This window comes from Gouania willdenowi, chromosome 8, assembly GCF_900634775.1.
Source record: "Gouania willdenowi chromosome 8, fGouWil2.1, whole genome shotgun sequence".
Classification (NCBI taxonomy): Eukaryota; Metazoa; Chordata; class Actinopteri; order Blenniiformes; family Gobiesocidae; genus Gouania; species Gouania willdenowi.
In genome coordinates this window covers 19792540-19812155 of record NC_041051.1, presented here as the reverse complement: position 1 = coordinate 19812155, position 19616 = coordinate 19792540, and the positions used below count along the sequence as shown (strand labels likewise).

At 34.8% G+C, this 19616-nt stretch overlaps 2 protein-coding genes and 1 non-coding gene across 3 annotated transcripts in view; 1 reads left to right on the top strand and 2 right to left on the bottom strand.

Moving 5' to 3' along the window:
* The window catches only part of axin1 (axin 1), a 34858-nt gene extending 30209 nt beyond the window's left edge, over positions 1 to 4649 (bottom strand). Inside the window, exons 1-2 of the mRNA XM_028455095.1 lie at positions 4555 to 4649; positions 494 to 682 (exon numbers count right to left, since the gene is read on the bottom strand). The gene's annotated coding sequence lies outside the window, so the exon portion shown is untranslated. The remainder of the gene's footprint in view (positions 1 to 493; positions 683 to 4554) is intronic.
* Positions 4650 to 8916: 4267 nt separating this feature from the next.
* On the top strand, positions 8917 to 8988 carry trnat-cgu (transfer RNA threonine (anticodon CGU)). The gene has a single exon. It is a non-coding gene; the product is annotated as a tRNA-Thr (tRNA).
* A 4922-nt stretch (positions 8989 to 13910) lies between these two features.
* pla2g10 (phospholipase A2 group X) lies at positions 13911 to 17826 on the bottom strand. Its single transcript, XM_028455703.1, has 4 exons — positions 17633 to 17826; positions 15561 to 15729; positions 14978 to 15084; positions 13911 to 14087 (listed from the first exon to the last, which is right to left on the bottom strand). The coding sequence occupies exons 1-4, from the start codon at positions 17676 to 17678 to the stop codon at positions 13939 to 13941; spliced, it is 471 nt and encodes a 156-aa protein (XP_028311504.1). The 5' UTR covers positions 17679 to 17826; the 3' UTR covers positions 13911 to 13938.
* Positions 17827 to 19616: the final 1790 nt, after the last annotated feature.

The following is a 19616-nucleotide window of genomic DNA, read 5'->3' as shown; positions in this document are numbered from 1 at the left end:
TTGAAAAGGACAATGCACACTCGTGAACTTTTAGTTAATATGTGAGATCGTAGCCTGTGGCTAATACAAAGCAATGCAGAGTCATACAAATATAGAAACATTTATCTTGTAAAAAAAAGAAGAAAAAAAGCTATTACAGTTAAACCAGCAACTTTAAATACAATAAGTCAAATGAATGAAAATGCTTATAATGCTAGTTATTACACATGCCCAAGGTAAACATGCATATTTCTGTAAAAAAAAAAAGCATGTATGTTTTTACTCTTAAACTTAATCAATTGTATTTAATTTTGTCTTTATAAATTTGCTATGGGTTTATTACATCAATTTTAATGAGAGTTTTTGGTCAAATTATAATATCAAATCTTTTTCGAGCAAGTACAAAATATAATGAAATTATGATGAAGAAACTATAGGGGTTGGCAAGGTTACATTTACTTTTAAAGCTTTATTAATTGCGTGCGCATACATAATGTACGTATAATAAAATTACCTGATGATGTTGAACTGTTTTCAGCGTGAATCCTCCAGCAGTCGGTTCTTTCATTGTTATTTCCAATGTATAGATTTTCCAATCACTTTGTAATGACAGTACGTTTCTTCTCACCCTCATGACCAGTAAAGCTCCATGAATAGGAGCAGAATGGTTCCAGCACATTATGACTTTGGCACCCATTGGTTTCTAGAAGAAAAAAAAGGAAAAATATGTGGAGCAGATCCTGCAAAAACAAAGGTTGGGGGCTGCAGATTTAGGTTTACAAAGATAACAATAAGAAGTCAATCAAAGTCATTAGAAGAGCAAATACCATGGTTTGCCATGGTATTTACCCTCTACAGCAGACATGGGCAATTGGCGGCCCGGGGGCCACATGCAGCCCTCGGTCTAATTTCATGTGATCCCCAAAGTAAATGTAAAAATGACAGAAAAATACACAAAACGAAAGCAATAATACATTAAAAATTATTAAGAATTACAACATTGCAGAAAAATACAGAAAAGGGCAAGAAAAACACAGAAAATACTCCAAAAACACACAAAACTACAGCATAATGAACAAACTGACAACTGTAATACACAAAGACACTCCAAATAACACAAAACAACAACAAAAAATACTCCAAATGATTCAAAATATTTAGAAAATTACAGAAAATGACAACAAAAGTACGCAAAAAGACAAGAAGAACTCAAGAAATTACTCAGCAAACCCACAGTACTAACAAACAAGCAAAACGACAAGAGAAATAGACAAACATTTCTCAGAAAAACGCAAAATGACAACATAAATGCACAATATGATTCCAAAAACATACATTTTACAGAACAAATAAACAAAAGGACAACAGAAATGCACAACATGCAATCATAACAAGCAAGACAACAACAAGCATACACAGAATGACAGAAAAAGACACAAAATTAGGATTAAAAACTATTTGTTCTTTCCTTTGTTAATGATCAGATTGGTCAATTATTCTGAATGCTGACATGAATGTTGATAACGTGGCCCTTCTATCAAACAAACACATTTTGTTTCCCCAGCTGTGAAAGGAGTCTACCTATACTAAATCAATGAACACTTCTATCTTAGACATCAAACATGACACCATCAGAGGAGCCCATGAAGATGACACACAAAGAATATCTCACATAATCAAAACAGAAAAAGGGGGAAGCCATCAAAACTGGAACACGTGTGCCCACATCCTCAAAGCATAGAGAACTGACAGGAACAATCTAACATGGTTGTCAATCCTGTTCGACACAATCTCTCATGTTGACACATTTACATTCAGCTTATCAACCTCGTCACTGTTTTATTTGCAAAGTATTTTCTTCTTTAGGTTCTCCAACCGCTACAGCTCACATGCTGCCACATTCCTTTGATATTTTTTCTACAACAAATCAAACACATTCTTGATTTATTTGCCCTCCTTATGGAACATATATGTCACAGCGCTCACCTATCATTAATTTTGTTTTTAATTTAATTTATTTAAAGTTTATATACTTTATTGATCTCACAATGGAGAAATTCACTAACCATCCCTGGGGAACAGTTGGCAGCCATTTTGCGGCGCCTGGGGAGCTGTCCGGGGTTAAGGGACTTGCTCGAACATCCCGCAGTGATGGCCCAGGTGAGGTTTGAACCGGGAACCCTCTGATTACAAGGCCAGCGCCCTTAACCACTAGGCCCTAACTCTAATGTAATAGGACTCTACATACATATATGGAGATTATACAGCTGTGCAAATAATCAGTTAAACTGTTAGGGCCATATTTAACAATGACAACTGTAGACAAAGACAGTAATGTTTTTTTTTTAATATCATTTATAGATTTATTTTGTAAGGTGTGTCTACAGACAGCTTTTCATAGAAAAATATACTAAACATATTTTACTGCAGACTTAAAAAACATTTCTGACTTCTAAAAATGATCAACCAAATACTAGTACTGTACTAGTACTAGTCATCAGGCTATAAACCTAAGGTCATCTAATATGATCTTATATATTTTTATGTTTATTTATGAAATAATAGCAACCCAAACAGCAGCTGTAAATATGAGCTTTAATCAAATGTATGGTCATGACTTTAGTTTAAACTGGTTGTGTAATTGTTAGCACTTATGGCTCACAGTAATAATATCTTGTGTTTGACTCTTGCTTTCTTTCTGGAGTTTGCATATATCCCCCAATATCCACCCCCCACCCCCCTTTTTTTTCCCAGATTCCGCCCAGTCCTAACATCAACAAAAATGAACAAAATTGTGTCAAAGTTGTTTAAATAAGCTGTTCGATGAAGAGTGAAGGCAAAAGTTCACGGATCCATTGGTGATCCCTGTGCATGTGCAGTGATATATTCATTAAATTCCTACTTTTTGAAAAACAGTTCTGTGCAACACAACATTTCTAGACTACGTTTACATTCTTAAATGTCATTTTTAAAAACAACTAGGGGATAATTTTATAGCTCCTGAGCCCGGCCTTTCTTCAACCTTTTGTTCCACCTGTCAGGGTGAATTTAGTGGTCTGACAGAAGCAGATCTATTATAACTATTCTCAGGACTGTTTTGATCAACAAAAGCCCATTAGGGCTTTTAAATGAATGCTTTCGTTTTCAGTTGACACAGTAAAGATTTTTTTAATTTTTTTATTTTGTTTGAATAACTCGTAAATCTTTAATTTTAGATAGAACAAAAGCAGCAAAAGCATAAAAAGTTCATCATTGCCATTGAAGTTGAACCAAGTCATTCAAAACATCAAAGTTCTCTTGATTGATGTCTCTGCATTAGACTTATTAAAGCTATTCCATATTTGTTTTAAATTCAGAATAAAGGACTGCGAGAAAATGTATTCAAGAGTCCTGCTGATGTCCTTTGTTCTGGCTGAATAGATCATGACTCAGACATCATGGCATGGATTAGGCACACGGGATTGAGCAATTTGTGGATTTTAGTTTATTTTGCTGGTTATTACTAAGAGTGCTATAGAAATAAAGGATTCTTTTTGACCCACATTGCAAATGGTGATTATGACTAAGATATACAAAACTGGCAAGATATCAAAGAGCATCACAGATCTGTCGCCTTGAGAAGAATGTTGATTTTCTAAGTCTTTGCCATCTGGGTCAATGGAAAAGCATTCAATGGTCAAATCAAATGATGTGCTTTACTTTGTTTGAGAGGAAGGACGAAACAATGGGACGCACCGTCTGAGACGTAGCAGCGCGATGCACAACACAATGGGAAGTTATGAATCGGGGGACAGTATTTTCACCCACTTAATTTCAAAAGCAGACATCCTGCTGATTTACCTTGCTATGGAATTGTTGGCTTTGTTGCTCTGAACCGAAGACTACGCTCACCGCTCGTCCAGGCATCGAATGCAGTCCTTCGCAGTCTGCAGTAAAGACTGCCGCCATCTTTAATCACAACCGAGTCCATCTGTCGACGGTTTTTCCCTTTCTAGTCTTTCTTCCTCTGTTCCAGGCTCTCTGTTTGTTGGGGGGGATGTATTTTCCGTCTAACATCAAACCCTTATATCGACAGGCTCATGGGCTGCCCAGTAGGGGGTCCGCTTCAACATGAAGCATTGGCTCTTGTCTCGTTTAAAGAGGGGGAAAAAAAGCTGACCACTTTTATTTTCCTCACAATTGTATGGACGACACCCAAAACTGCATCTAAGGCCTTTGTTTCAACACTCAAAGCTCCTCTATCACGGTCTATGGATCTATAAAAAAGTTGTAAAGTATTTTGAGATAGATGTACTGTTTTTGAATGCAATTCCTTTTGTTGTTGCAATTTTTAGTGCTAAAGCTTCCTCTAATTTTACCGACAGAGTAATTGTTAATGGTAAACATTCTCCTTTTAATTGCTTCTGCCTATCAAATGTAAATTTTCTAAGGTGATGTTTCCTCTTTAGTCCATTCTGGTCCATTCGCCTTGCTTTTAAAGCTTGAATACAAAGATGTTTAGAACTGAAACTGCTTCGTTCTGCCTAACGCTCTAAACGAACAATAACATTTTGTAAAAATGATAGCCACTCTCACCTTTATTCCCTCTCGAGTGATTCGTCGTGCCATATCCCTGTGGTCTGCCATGACTGGACGCCGTTCCCACTCTGCCGCTCTTCGATACTTTGTATTGAATCTCTTTCTTATGACTCCCATTGTTGGGGAGAGACAAGCACCTTTGTTTAGTAGTTCTGCTGTAGCCTTGCGACCCTTTCGGGGAATAGCAGATGATCATCTGTACAATCTAGATGTAACCATGGTAACAGACACAACAACCATGAGGTTGTGAACCTTGTTTCGCATTTTAAATTAAGCACAAAATTGAACAAAAATTCAGAATAATACTCTTCAGTTAAGCACTAAAAGATTTTTAACAAATGCAAGTAATATATTTTGTGAAACAGCAACTGAGTAAAATGAGATGAATAAGAAGCATTTCTGAAAAAAACATTTGCAGAGAGAGGGTGAGAGATGATATTGCTTTTGTTATTTAGCATTATCAGCTGCCCACCCCTCAAATGGATTTCACGCTTGCATGTCCTTTTGTGACCAGGATCAAGTCCAGGCCAGCTTCCTCACAATGACCAATTTTCTCCTTGGACTGCAACAGCAAAAATCTGTCACACAAGCTGCCAATCGCAGCAATTTTGTTTCAGCCAACTGGTGTCTAACATGCCACATTGTCCAATGACACAGCTGTGATATGATTATTTCAATATTGTTTCAGAATATTTTCTGATTTAGGTGAATGGAAAGGTTGGTTCGCGAAAGCCAAAGTCTTCTAGTAATCATGTCAACAAACACTGCATTAATGAAAGGGGATATGTGCGCTCTTTTATCAGGATCATGGAGAAATTTTACTTGACGTATCTTAAATTAGGCGTTCTGCTCACCTTTAGGATTTTAGTGACATGTGAGTAAAGACGTTTCAAATTTTGAAATATCAAACAGTTAACTGTTGGTGAAATTTTAAACATGAGGTATACATGATACATACAAAATATAGTCCCATGAAGAAGACCACAAAATACAGTCAGTGGATGTTGAGGCAGACAGTATGCAGATGTGACCAACTTTCTGTCAACTCATCTGACAGACAAACTTAAATGTGGCCTTTATGGCTTGTTTCCACTGGCGGTATGGGCTCTACTCGCATTCAGGACTCGATACTGTTTTTGCGGAGCACTTCCATTCAACAACAACCTGACGCGCGAAACTGCCATGACGTCTTTTTCTGTGCGATGAGACCCACGCACACGAACAAACGCCCACAAGCTGGCACAGATGGATAATGGAGAATGCCGAGGGACTGATGTTTTGACTTTTTAGCATGTGGTTGCTTGGCACAGCAAGGATAAAGGAAACATATCAGAGAAGGTTGAAGACAGCGAGAAGAAACACTGCTGAGGCAAATAGGAGAGTTTGGGAGCTCCTGTTTGAAAACACGGATGGTGATGAGGAGTCGACCGTGTTCGCTAACCTCATAGCTAACATTCTTTAGAGACTTTATTTTGTGAGTCAATGACGTTTCGTTAAAGAGTTATTAATAAGGCTAGCCACTAGCAGCAGCCGTCAACACACACGGAAGTTGATTACAAGAAAATTTGGAGCACTAGTAGATTTATTACACCACCTATGGTATACTTTTGTTTCAGACAGTGACGTGCCGTGAGCACTAGGATAGGCAGGACATTGCAAATCGAGACCACCAATGTCAACACCAGTGACATACAGTCAGGGTAGGCAAGGTAGGCAGTGCCTACCCAAAAGTGAATTGACATTTTGATTATTTGTTTAAATTATACTATAATTATAATTAATTTTTCAATTTCCGATAGCCTACAGTAACTATAAGTTTGAAAGTGTCAGCATTTTGTGCTTTTCATAGCCCAAATGACTAAACATCGCTATTTCCTGGTACGGCAGATACGCTGCACAGTCTCACTCCGCTGTAAGGCAGAAGGAGGCCACACCCCCTTACATTAACATTTGATGTAATATGTGGTAGAGATTAAAAAATTACAATGGTAATCAATATTGTGTTGTGATATAAAACAAGTTATAATAGGGACAAGCGGAAGTTTAAGGTTTTTATTTGTGGATAAATATATGGTAAATAATGGACATAGAATAGATGTAATAATTCCTGCAAGTAATGTTTTTTTTTTCGTGAATTTTTAACAATTATACATTGTAAACAAAACAAAACCATTCACCGACTCCCAAATAAACACATTCTTAGAAAGTTGTACTTTTTAAAGATTAGTTATAATAACTCAGCTTCTTCAAAGGTTAATCGTTCAGCATTTTAAAGAAGTATGGATTAAATTACAATAAAGTTTTTTTTTTCTTCAATAAAAGCCTTTTTTAGAGCAGTACCAACAATGATTTACCAGCAGGTGACTGTGAATAATCCACATCTGTGGTTGTCTAATTCATTCCCAATGGAACTCAGTCTAATTCATTTTTCAAACATCCTTCGGGATATCTGATTCCCCTCAAAAGCCACAGAGACAAGCATCCTTTGATGTTTTGCAGTGAAAAACAACAAAAAGCTGCTGTCAGAGCCTCATACATATTACATTGGCTGAAGACAAATAATACCAGACCCCTGCAGTTTTTATCATAATTTAGCATGCAAGGCCTTTCGGATGCTGTTTGTATGGCAAATGTATGTATTCAGGAAACTAAATAAATCAATTTCAGATTTGTAAAATTTTTTGTTGATTTGATTTATGTAGCTGGTGTTGGTTGTCTAGATAAGGTAGGTTTGGTATTGAAATTTCTAAGAGTGGATTTAATCAGCCACAATTTTAGAAGTTAGGTTAAGTAAGAGGTGAAGATCAGTAAGCAGCAGTACAGCGGCATGCCAAAAAGAGTATTAGCCTTGGTTTAGGTATTAAGAAGGTCAGAATTAATTACATAAATGTGTACATAGACATCCGAGAGCATTGAGGTGTGATTTATTAATCCTGAAATACAACAATGTATTGGTGCTGATGAGCAGGATTAGAAATGAGAATTTTAGCAAACATGCTAAGGGCCCTGCAGCGGAGAGCTGGAAGATTCTTGACCAAGAATGGTGCAGATCATGCAGATCCACCACGTGTCATTTCCTGTATTGTGGAAAACTTGTACTTAAATAAAAACTTTTTCTGATTCTATTGAAGTTATGAGGCAGCAGATAAAGGTTTATGGATGAAGGATGGGAGAATGTTAATTGTTTTTGTTTCCATTGAAGATGCAGAAGATAAAAAAAGAAGCTGTGGGACCCAAATCAGCCAAAAGAACAATAATATTGATAACCCTCCATTCATATTGCATTTTCAAAATGGCATTGCTATTTTTTTACATCATCAAAACTTCAATGAAATTTCGCAATATAGTGGTGAGATTTTGAAAATGAAATAATGTCAAACAGATGCGTTGGTATTAAAAAAAAAAAAGTGATCAGCAAAAAACTATATATTTATCTAAACTTGAAAGTTAAAAAAAAAAAGAAGAAGAAAAAACTGTGATTAAAAACAACATTACAAATAAAAAAGCTTCCTCTCTGAAAAGAACTGGACACAGTATTTTTGGCCATTCAGAAAAGGATATTAAACTAAAATATAGTGGCAAAATATACAAAAATGAATATGAGAAGACAAACAAAGCAAGTGTTTAGTATTTACCCAGTGTAACCGGAAGTTGCCGCTTGCAAAATAATAGCGCAATTAAGGACGAGAAAGAACTCCGGGGTCGAAGATGCTGTGTAACAGAAGTTCACGGGCATGGACGTTCTTTTTGAAACAATAAAAGAGTGTGTCCTATTGAAGAGGACATGATTGCACAAGAAAGTAGAGAAGAAAAAAAACCTCTTCACTTTGGTGTAATATGCGTGCAGAGAGATGACAAGTCTTGTTTTGCCAAGTCAAAAATCATCTCAGAGTGGTTCCAAATACATTTCAATCTGGGCTGAGGAAACCAGAGGCAGGAGTCTTACTTTGAAAACGACAATTTCCGGTGGCAGCATAGGCCTCCGGAAAACGGGCGCTTTTTGCTTTGGTCATTTTATTTTTTAGAGACAAAAAATTAGCATCGCCGGTTTTTAAAGATGTATTTATTGCTTCTTGATCCTGATAATAATTTTTTTTTTAAATGCCTTGAATTTCAATCCAATGACCAAAACATACACAGAGCCTGAAACCGGGTTGAACGCTATCTGGGGCTTATTCTATACAACAGCATCCCCTAACGGTGGAGTTGCGTTATTGCGTCATTGAAGTTGGCATATTTGCTTTATTTACCACAAGCTGTTTAACAGGAATCAGCAGTTAAATACTAACCTCCATATCAAGTAACGACCATATTCGGTGTGTTACCTTCATCAACTAAACTCACGCGGATCAGAGCGCAGGCGCGGTGGCCAAGTGGTAAGGCGTCGGTCTCGTAAACCGAAGATCGCGGGTTCGAACCCCGTCCGTGCCTTTTAATGATCCTGACGTCATCAAAGGTAATAGATTAGGTCTTTATCTGCAGAATCTACTCAACACCTGCTGGTTTGCTTTCTCTCACTTTGGAACAACATTATCGACCACAGTGATTCTCAACTGGCGGGTCAGGACCGAGAGGTGGGTGTAGATGATGTAATTAGTGAGACCTATCACTCCTCCATAATAAATTGACATCATCAGAGGTTCAGTTCATTCCAGGAGGAAAGTCATGTCTGCAAAGTTAACAGATATTGCAAATGATTCTTTCTTTTCTTCATTTGGCTGTATTCTATTGCCATACATTCTACAAAGTAAAAAAATAAAAACATGAAGGTCAAAGGAAACATGATCACTTTCTCATTATGCAAACAAATATTTACAAATGGCTGCAGTTCTATACTTATCAAACACAAATATATGCACACACACACACACACACACAAAATGAGAACTCGGACAGCTATACATTTTGTAACCCTCTTATACAGTTTACTGGGTAAGCATGCTCTATGTTACAGCATAAATGTTAAATGCTGGAAAAAGCAAATTCATGGTTTTCTTCACTCCTACCAATACTACTTCTGACCATCTTGTCATCGGGACCTTAAATGGCACCAAAATCCCCCGCACTCATTCATTCAAAAACCTTGGCTTGTTCTTGATCGTGGTGATATCCTGTACTGCCACGCTCACACAAAACCACACTGTATAATGATGTTGGTTCCTCTTCCTTAAAAACCAGAAGACATATTTATCCAATGTTGTTCATCTACAAAAACTCTGATTATGAAACTTCCAAATGACCTCACAACTACAGAACACGTCCCAGTCACTATTTACTCTAAATATGGCATTTACACACAAATATTGGTAGAACTGGCTTCACTCTTTACGCTTTCTTTAAATGGAATAACCTGCAGTGCAATCCACCCTCAAACTGGAATCCCTCATTCACCTTAGCAACTTTAAATCCTTAGTTTCTGAGTTTATTTCTGATTGTGGGCACTGCTCCTGTTGTTGTCTTTTTTATTCTAGTTGTTGTCTGTTCAGTTCTGTCTGTCAACTTTGAATGTTCATTGTTTACATTTCTCTCTCGCAAAAGAGAAAGTCTGGTGAAATAAAGATTAGATAAAATAAAATGAAATAGAAATTAAAACCGCAACGGGCCCTCGCAACCACACGCATGTTGGGACGTGGCACACGTAGAGCCATGTCGCATGTCGGAGTGTGGCGGAAATTTCAAAATGTTGAGACGTCGCTGACCATTTTCGAGGATTATATCACAAATTTTCCTGAAATGTTTTGTGCAAATATAATGTCTGTGATTTCCTTTCCTTTTACCAGGGTTGGAAAGTAACGAATTACATTTACTCTGCCATTGAGTAGCTTTCTTCTGTACTAATTTTTTTGAGTACTTTCTAAAATCTGTAATTTTACTTGAGTAAATTTAGTTTGACAGTACTTCCATTGTGACAGTACTTTGTCACAATGGAAATGGATTTCGTTTCAGAGTAAAATAAATCCTTCACACGGACGGGAGTCTGCTCCATAGATATAATATATTGTGTTGTAATTGTTTTACATTTGTGCTATTGACCGTACCCTAGACCTGTTGTTAGGATCAGCCAGTAGAACGTGTATATGTCTTTTTTTTTTTTGTGTATATGTCTATGGCCTGCTCTGTTGACGTCACTCACATTGCTACATCGCGACAAAGCGAGAGCAAAAAATTCAGATGGAGGACAGGAAGTGAATCTTGAAATGATCAAAATGCCCATGTTTTGTGGAGTTTACGGCTGCTCCAATCATTCTAACTGAGAAGGATACATGTTGCAAATTCCGTATGAATCGGACAAACCTGCTGGTCGTGTGATTCATCACAGTTTTTGAGTTTGTAATTTTTTTCAATGCACTGGGTGTGTTGTTAGTTTAGTATAATGGACGGCAAAAAGGAGATGTAGCTGCTCATTTTGTTAACTTGCTACTTCTAAATCCTTGAGTTTTCTTTGTACAATACTTACTCACATATTTATAAATGCAACATCCCTTTACATAGTAAAACATACTCTTAACCGACCATTGAATAGCTCTGATTTGCAGACGAGGCCTTTGTGATTGACAGCTCAGCTTTGAAACCTTCCTTCCATGATTTTTCAGGCTTGTTTTTTGCAATAGTCATTGGATTAAATAGAACTTCATATACAATTTGATGGTTTCCATTCAGGTTTTGGATGACACAATCTCACTATACAGCAAAGGAGTGAGTCAGTTCAAGTTCTTTTGGACACGCAGTTCCCAACCTCCCTCTAAATATTTCTGAATTTCACAGCCAATATTTAACTCCAGGTATAGTAACAGTTTAAGTGTCTGTAATGTGTGTTTACGGTACTTTTCCCTGTGTTTTACTGGCACCAGAGGGCGGGTGTTACTGCCAGCATAGAAATGAGAAAGCACTTAAACAGGTTTATTCACAGAAGTTTGAGAACAAGGAATGAAAACAGTCATGCCATTAGATCGCATTTAACTACATATTTGAAATCCCACAAACCAGTCCCACGCCTTTATCAGTCCATACAAAGCATTCGTTCTGTCGCAAACCACAAACAGGACGTGTAATTAACAATGTATTCTGGGACGGAAAAATTTGAGTGTGTTGACTTTTTATAATTTCTTCATGGAACCTCAAGTTTTACTCTTCAGACATCAACATAGACATACCTCTGAAAAGAATTCCTTTATTCAAACTTCAAACTCGATTTATGTTTCTGCTATAAAACCACTGACGATGTCTTGAATCCTGTCGTTATATATAAACATTAATGAATGTTTTCTTTGTTTGGATAAATAATCAATCTGTTGCATCAGGTTTGTGGTACTTATTGATAATTTGGTTGAGAAAGGGATTTCCTTCCTCCTCTGTGTTTATATTCTTAGTTTCCCATGTGTAATATACAGTACAGTATATGTTTGCTGGTGTTCTTTATAGTTTGCATTAAAAACAACTTTCCTAAATTAATTCATTCAGAAATATAGAATACCAGCGTTTGAGCCCATGTTTAAACTATAATTCAGGAAAACTTTAAATAAATAAAGTAACACTGTATTGTTTAAAAAGAATGATGGACCTTTAGTGATGGTCTTAACTATTGTGTTTAACAGCTTTCTATTATATTATGAAATCCTTGATGTTTCTGCACCAGGACATTTTGTTCATGTTGTGGGTGTGAAAGGCACTTCTTCTCTAATCTCTTATAGCTTTGCATAATATTTCAGTGTCAACCCAAATTCATCTTATTGGTAACTGTATGAGGAGCCTTCATCTGTTTAAAATCAATGCTATTTCTTAGGATTAATTGTACACATTAATAAGGGAAGGTTATATTTTTTCTATGTTTGTTTTCTAATACATCTGCTTAGCCAAACGGCCCAATAGCCACAAATCTTGGATCAAACTGTAAGTATGGTCTAAACTTAAAAAAAAAAAAAAAAAAAAAGATATCTGAAAGATAAAATAAATAAAGTCATTTAAAGGTAAGATAGGCTACAGATCACCTATTGTTTCTATTTTGCAGGCATTATTTTAGATTTATCTTACGGTTGGTGTGAAGTATGTAAAGCAGTGATAGGTAATTTTGATTAGAGTGGGGGGCTGGGGGCCACAAAAAGGTGACTGTGCCACAATATCAAAATATCACATCAGTATTTAGAATAAAGAAGATCAATATGAAGATTAATACAAGAAGCAAGGAAGGGTTTAGTTGGTTTTTGTGATTATTTTTGTTATTAATTGTATTTTTATTCTCATTTTGTGGTTATTTTGTGTGTTATTGGAGTCATTATGTGCATTTTTTGTCATTTTGTGTATCTTTGTTGTCAGTCATTTTGTATATTTTTATTCCCATTTTTTTGGAGTCATTATGTGCATTTTTTGTTGTTTTGCGTGTTTTTGGGGTCCTTTTGTGTATTTTTTTTTGTTTTGTATGTTGATAATACTTTTGGTATCTATTGTCATTTTGGGTTTGAGTCGTTTGTTATTTTTTGTTGCCCTTTTGGGCATTTTTTTTTGTAATTTTGCATGTTCTTTTTTGGTAATTTAGTTTTATATGTGTTTTTTGAGTCAGTTTGTGGGGGCCGAACAAAATTAAACTGACGGTCGTACGTGGCCCTCAGGCAGCTGCTGGTGTCTGATATAATACAGTATCTTAAAAAAACCCAAAACATTTTCTAACACTAAATACACATTTTGTCATGATTTTTATGAGTTACGAATACAATAACCAGATGAAACACCAAACTGATTTAAATCACATATTTTAACCACCTCTATCTAATTATACTGTGCTAGTTCAATCAAAATAAAGTCTCTAATCCTTGTAGCAGTAATTACAAGTTAATCTGGTCTTTTAGTGGAAAGACATTTAAACTTTTAAAAAGCATCCTATTATATAAAGTCTAAAAACTTTGCTTAAGATGCATTTCTTGATCTGTGTTTTATGTTTTTTTTTAATTATTATTAAAACAAATAATGTTTTCCAGTGTCAGTTATTTTCCAGCTGCTTTTAATAAATCTTTAATAAATGAAGCTCAGTAAAAATTCAGCTGCATTAAAAATTCAATTCAATTCAATTCAACTGTATTTCTATAGCGCTAATTACAACAAAAGTCATGTCAAAGCGCTAAATGCACTTGTTTTTCACATCTGTATTTCACCAAAGGGGTCAAACTTGCAAAAATTTTGATGACATCAATTTAATGTAACTCGTCTCATTTTTAAATTTTTTATTTTTTTTTTTAATTACAGACAAGGTGTAAAAAAATCATGCTGTTTGCCTTCATGACTACGTCATGATAATTATATAATTAAGTTACAAAAAAAGACAGATGATCTGTCAAATATTCATGTTTAGGTACAGAAAATAATGCACACATGGTTGTGTTTATTATGTTAATAAATACTGCACAGTGGGTATTTCTTTCCACACATGAAATCTGGCCACGCGGCAAAGCTTTGAATATAAGGTGCTTTTCTTAAACACTTGGCCAGGTCTCTGTCACACTTGCACAGGATCTTTTCACATTTCTCATCCAAGTCATCTGCAAAGAGAAAAAAAAAAAAAACAGTTAAAGATGAGATGATGTCTTATTTGTCATTGTTTTATTAGTGACGAGGTGTTAATAAATATGAAGTCTAGCAAAGTGGAAAGAAAAAAATGGAAGAATTTTCCAACAAAGTAAGAGCAACTTTAATTTGAAAATAGGAAAACCACTATGAAATGTGTAAATTTATCAGTCCTACAGTATATACAATGACTGTTTGTTTGTGTGTGTGTGTGCTGCCTTCTGTTTAAATCTTATTTTACTGTATGATATGATTTGCTAAAGTTTTTCAAAGTCAAAGTCAGCTTTCTTGCCAACCTACAGCATGTACTGTACAATATATACAGTACATAGAATAGAAATTGAATTTGTCTTCCTAAACATGGGAACATATGGAGGTAGATTTGTAGATTTTTTTTTCAAATTCTGCACAGCAGAAAAGTCCATTTCTATAGAGGTAGATGTGTGCCTTTTTTTTTATCCAATCAAAAAAAGTTGCTACAATCAAAAAAGGTACAGTATTTTCAATCTAAAAACACCTTTTCAATCGAGGACAAAAGTGTTCAAATGCAAATACTGTATATATTTGACACCAAAAAAATGCTTTTGATCACTTTTTTCTTTAATTTAAAATATATTTTAGATCAGCTGAAGTTTTTTTCATGTAAAATAGCCTTTTTTATGTTAGCAACTTTTTTAAAAAAAATTTATTGAATAATAAAGACACAAATCTACCATCATAGAATCTCTAATTTAATTCCTGACTTTCCCGCAGTGCAGAATGTTTAAGAAGGCACATCTATGTTATGTTATGATCCTTTCAGTTTTATAGGACACAGAATCCTCAACATTTCAATGAACCAAAATGAGAATCTAATGAGTCCCACCACACTCAGGTGTCTGGTCCTTACACCTCCATTGGTACCGGTCTGTTGTTGTGGAGCAACCTTGACGTTCGGCATCTCCATAACAGCAGTCGTGTCTGTGGCAACACCTGCATCCAAAGGGATTAACAAATAAACGCTGCAGCTGAGGCAATGGCAGCCAACAACAAGTCACACATGCAGAGGTTGATTCATAAAGGCAATGATATTTAAGTCATACCACAGTTATTTCAAAGCCGAGGCAGTGAGTTTGCACAACCGATAGTTACTGGCTCATTGGTTTAAACTGTGGCGAAGGAGGAAAAGACTGAGGTGGTAATCAGGAGTTGGGTGTGGATAGTTTGAGCCTATTTTCAAGTGAGTACCAAACCATGGTAAGGCGTTCTCTTCCCCACATTTGTGGTTCAGTTCATTCGTTCAGAAACAGAACGAGTGTTTGTGCACATGAGGATGTCAGATGACAGGGTAAACCAACAGGAACCAGGATGTGGAAATACATGTTTAATAGTGGGGAGGATCTGACACCACAAAAGCTTTCTGGATGATACAGTATGTAAAGGCTGATGTATATACAGTAGTTCCTCACCAGTCCGTCCTGTCTCTAGGCCAGCCTTCACCACCAAGTCCACAGTAGCATCCATACGCTAGGTAGGATAATGCCAATCTGCCTGTGCTGCATTTAATGACCCCAGCCAGCTCCAGGAGTCCTCTTTTAAACCGCAGGGACTTACCTGCTGCCGCCAAGGCCATAACAGCTGCAAAAAGACAAAAAATAAATTCAATTCTGAGCTAATCTGAGTTTGGGATGAAGTCAAAATGGTGGTTTTGAATGAGTATTTACAGTTTGAACATATCAAATGTTTTAAAAAAATGAAATAAAACAAGAGCAAGCTTTCACTATGAAATATTATATGTTAAAAATCATACTGAAATCATCTAATCACTTTTATCCACCATAAACCCTGCTATAAATTAAAAAAAAAAAAAAAAAAAAATCAAACTTCTAGAAAAACGCAAGTTCACGGGAAATACAGAAAAACCACATAAAAGAGACATCTGAAATACACAAAACTAACCCTATATTGCACAATAAAACAAATTATTACCTGAATAACAGAAAAATATACAAAAACACAAAATGACTCAGAAAAACACAAGATGAGTGTGTATTTACATATACAGTACACCAAATTAAGGCAAGGCAAATGTATTTGTACAGCGCATTTCATACACAAGGCAACTCAATGAGCTTTACATGATCAAAAAGTGTGACAGAAAACATTCAACATTAAATAAAAATAAATAAATAAAACAAGAGCAAGCCTTCACAATGAAATGTTAAAAATCACACTGAAATAACTGAATCACCACCATAACCCTGCTACAAACTTTTAAAAAAAACAACATTGCACAAGACATTTATAAATACACAAAATTAGAAAACTAATTCTTAATAATAAAAAAAAACACAATATGACAGAAATACATACAAAATAAAAAAAACAAAACAAAAACACACAAAATTACTCCAAAATCACATAAAATAGCTCAGAAAAACACAAGTCAACCCCCAAAAATAATAGAAAAGTTGATCATGTGGCCCTTGGAACAGAAAATCACATTTTTAAATTAGTATTTACAGTTTGTATACATCAAATGTAAAAAAAGAGCAAGAGCAAGCTTTTACTGTGAAATGTTAAATGTTAAAAATCACACTGAAATTATCCACCATAACCCTGCTACTAACTTTAAAAGACATTTACAATTACAAATACACAAAATAAGAAATCAAAAACCCTAAATAAGAGAAAACATTACTCCAAAAACACATAATATAAAAATCATGTTTCTTTGGCCCCCGCTATGACAACTATTGCCCATATCTGAGACATAACATATGCACATGTGTACAGGGTGTGACTATATATAATACTATATGTAATTACTATAAACACAGTGATTCCTGCTAATGGGTGAATGGTGAAAAAGAAACTGTCATCATCTTGTGTTTGTGTTTTGGTGTGTGCAATGTAACAGCATTCACTGCTACAGTGCTCCAAAAACAGTCAGTTACCCATAATCTATTGGACAGTCATAAGCAAAGCAAAATTTGCAGTTTTAACAATACTGTGCCTTAGTTTTTACTTACGTATAAATTATTTGTAACATAAGTAAAGCATCAACAATATCCTTATAGTAAACTTTAAATTCACTTTTTATTTTTTGACCTTTTTTTTTATTAAATTTGTTGATATTTAATAGATATTTTGAGTTATTTCAACAATTTGAGCTAAAAAAAAAAAAAAAACGACTGCCATCATGTTCATACAATAATGACAAAACTCTAAACCCTGCAAATATTGTGAAATGTGCTTGAATGTGTGTGTTTGAAGTGGCAGAGATACTGTATCTACAACAGAATTAGTTGCTAATTCACACAGTAATTCGTGTTTTCTTTGTCTTTGACTTTTTAAGCAAAATCAGCACAATTTGTTTAATTTAAACAAACTTTTCCCTGAATCACTGTGCACATGTACACACACACAGAGGCTTCCCCTCAGGCTGAAACTCTATGTGTAACTATCTATATAAACTGGATTCTGTTGCCTTGTTTCCCCAGCAGTAGTAGTTCCATTTCAGAGTAAATGATCAACATACCTGACAGGAGGAGAAGTGTCCTGTAAAGTACAGCTATGGTATACATCAGGTGGCTGGAACTCAAAGTGATTCCTACTTCCACTCAGTGAGAGTTTGATCATGCAGTGCAGAGCATTTGTTTTACATGGCTGCTTAAATAATCTCCTGAGAATCTCTATTGGCTAGAGGCTAATGCACAGTTTGTTAGAAGGCACTCCATTTGGGAGAAACTGCTAGGATGGCTCCTCCCACTATTCTGTTCTAAGCAGCACCTCACACATCTTCAATTCTCTTTATACTTTTTTTTTTTTTTTTTTTTTTTTTTAAACCAATTATGTTTGGTAGAATATTTTCTCTAGCTTTAAGATCCTGATTTCCTTATATAACACATTAAAGAGAAATTAAAGCCTATCGTTGGATAGGGTCAAAAGTCCATATAAGATATAACCTCAGTCTAATGTGCAGCCCATAAAGTAAACAAGCAAATTGACAAAAATACACAAGACAATAAAAAAATACACAAAATGAAAATGTTTTGTTAGTAATAAAACATAATCATTAGAAAAACATACAAAATGACAACAATACACAAGATAATAAAAAATACACAAAATAATCAGAAATGTGCAAAACTTACTAAAAAAAAAAAACCCTACACAATTCCAGAAGAAGAAAAAACAAAGACAACAGAAATGAAACAAAACAAAACAGTAAAATACATAAAAACACAAAAATAAAAGAAAACACAAAAAGACAAGATAATCATTATATTATGTTATATATATTTTTAAAATGTGATTTATGTTTGAATATTTTGTTAGACTGACACAAACAAATAAACTGAACTAAAGTGAATTATACCAAATTAAAAAAAAAAAAAATAAAAAATGAACAATTGCTGACTAAAAATAAACAAAAAATACCAGACGCATTTACGACAAAAATACACAAAATGACGGAGAAAAAAAAAAGAAAGGAAAAAAAAATACATACAGAATTTCAGAAAAAATGCAAGGATGCAGGAAATACAGAAAAACGTAAAAGGAACACTGGAAGTACACAAAATTAACCAAAAATTGCACTAGACAATTATAAATACACAAAATGAATATAAAGAATCATTAATAATGAAACATAATCAACAGAAAAACATACAAAATGACAACAAAAATACACAAAATCAGAAAAAAAAAAAAAAAAAAAAAAAAAACCCACATAGAGAATTAAAGAAAACCGCAAGGAACCAGGAAATACAGAAAAAAACATGTGAATGGGACATCGGAAGTACCCAAAATTAACCAAAAGTTGCAAAAGAAAATTATAAATACACAAATAAAAAATAATGATTAATATATAAACAATCAACTGAAAACATACAGAATTCCAGAGAAATGCAAGGACACAGGAAATACAGAAAAAAAACATGTAAAAGGGACATTGGAAGTTCACAAAATTAACCAAATATTGCACAAGACAATTATAAATACACAAAATAAGAAAAAAATATTTTTTAATAATAAAAAATAAAACAATCAATAGAAAAGCATACAAAATGACAACAAAAACACAAAAATTACTCCAAAAACACACAAAATGACTCCAAAAACACACAAAAGAACTCAGAAAAACACAAGATGATACCAGAAATAACAGAAAATGTTGATAGTTGGGTCAGAAAATCACATTTCTGTGGCCTCCATGGTGATAAAAGTCATCCATATCTGAGACTTATGTACACCCTGTACAGGGTGTGCTCCAGGAAGTCGCAGCATCTTTTGTTTTGTGTATAATTATAAACTCATTCCAGCTGGTGGTTGGTTTTGGTGTGTCCAGTATAACAGCACTTAATGTTACAGTGAGTCACCCAGAATCTGTTGCACAACCATAAGCAAAACAAATAAATACAGAAATGTTCCTTCACATGTTATTTTATATGTCTGTGATCTACACACAAATCTTCATTTTCTAGTAAAAGTCTATATGAATATGTAAAAACAAAATTGGC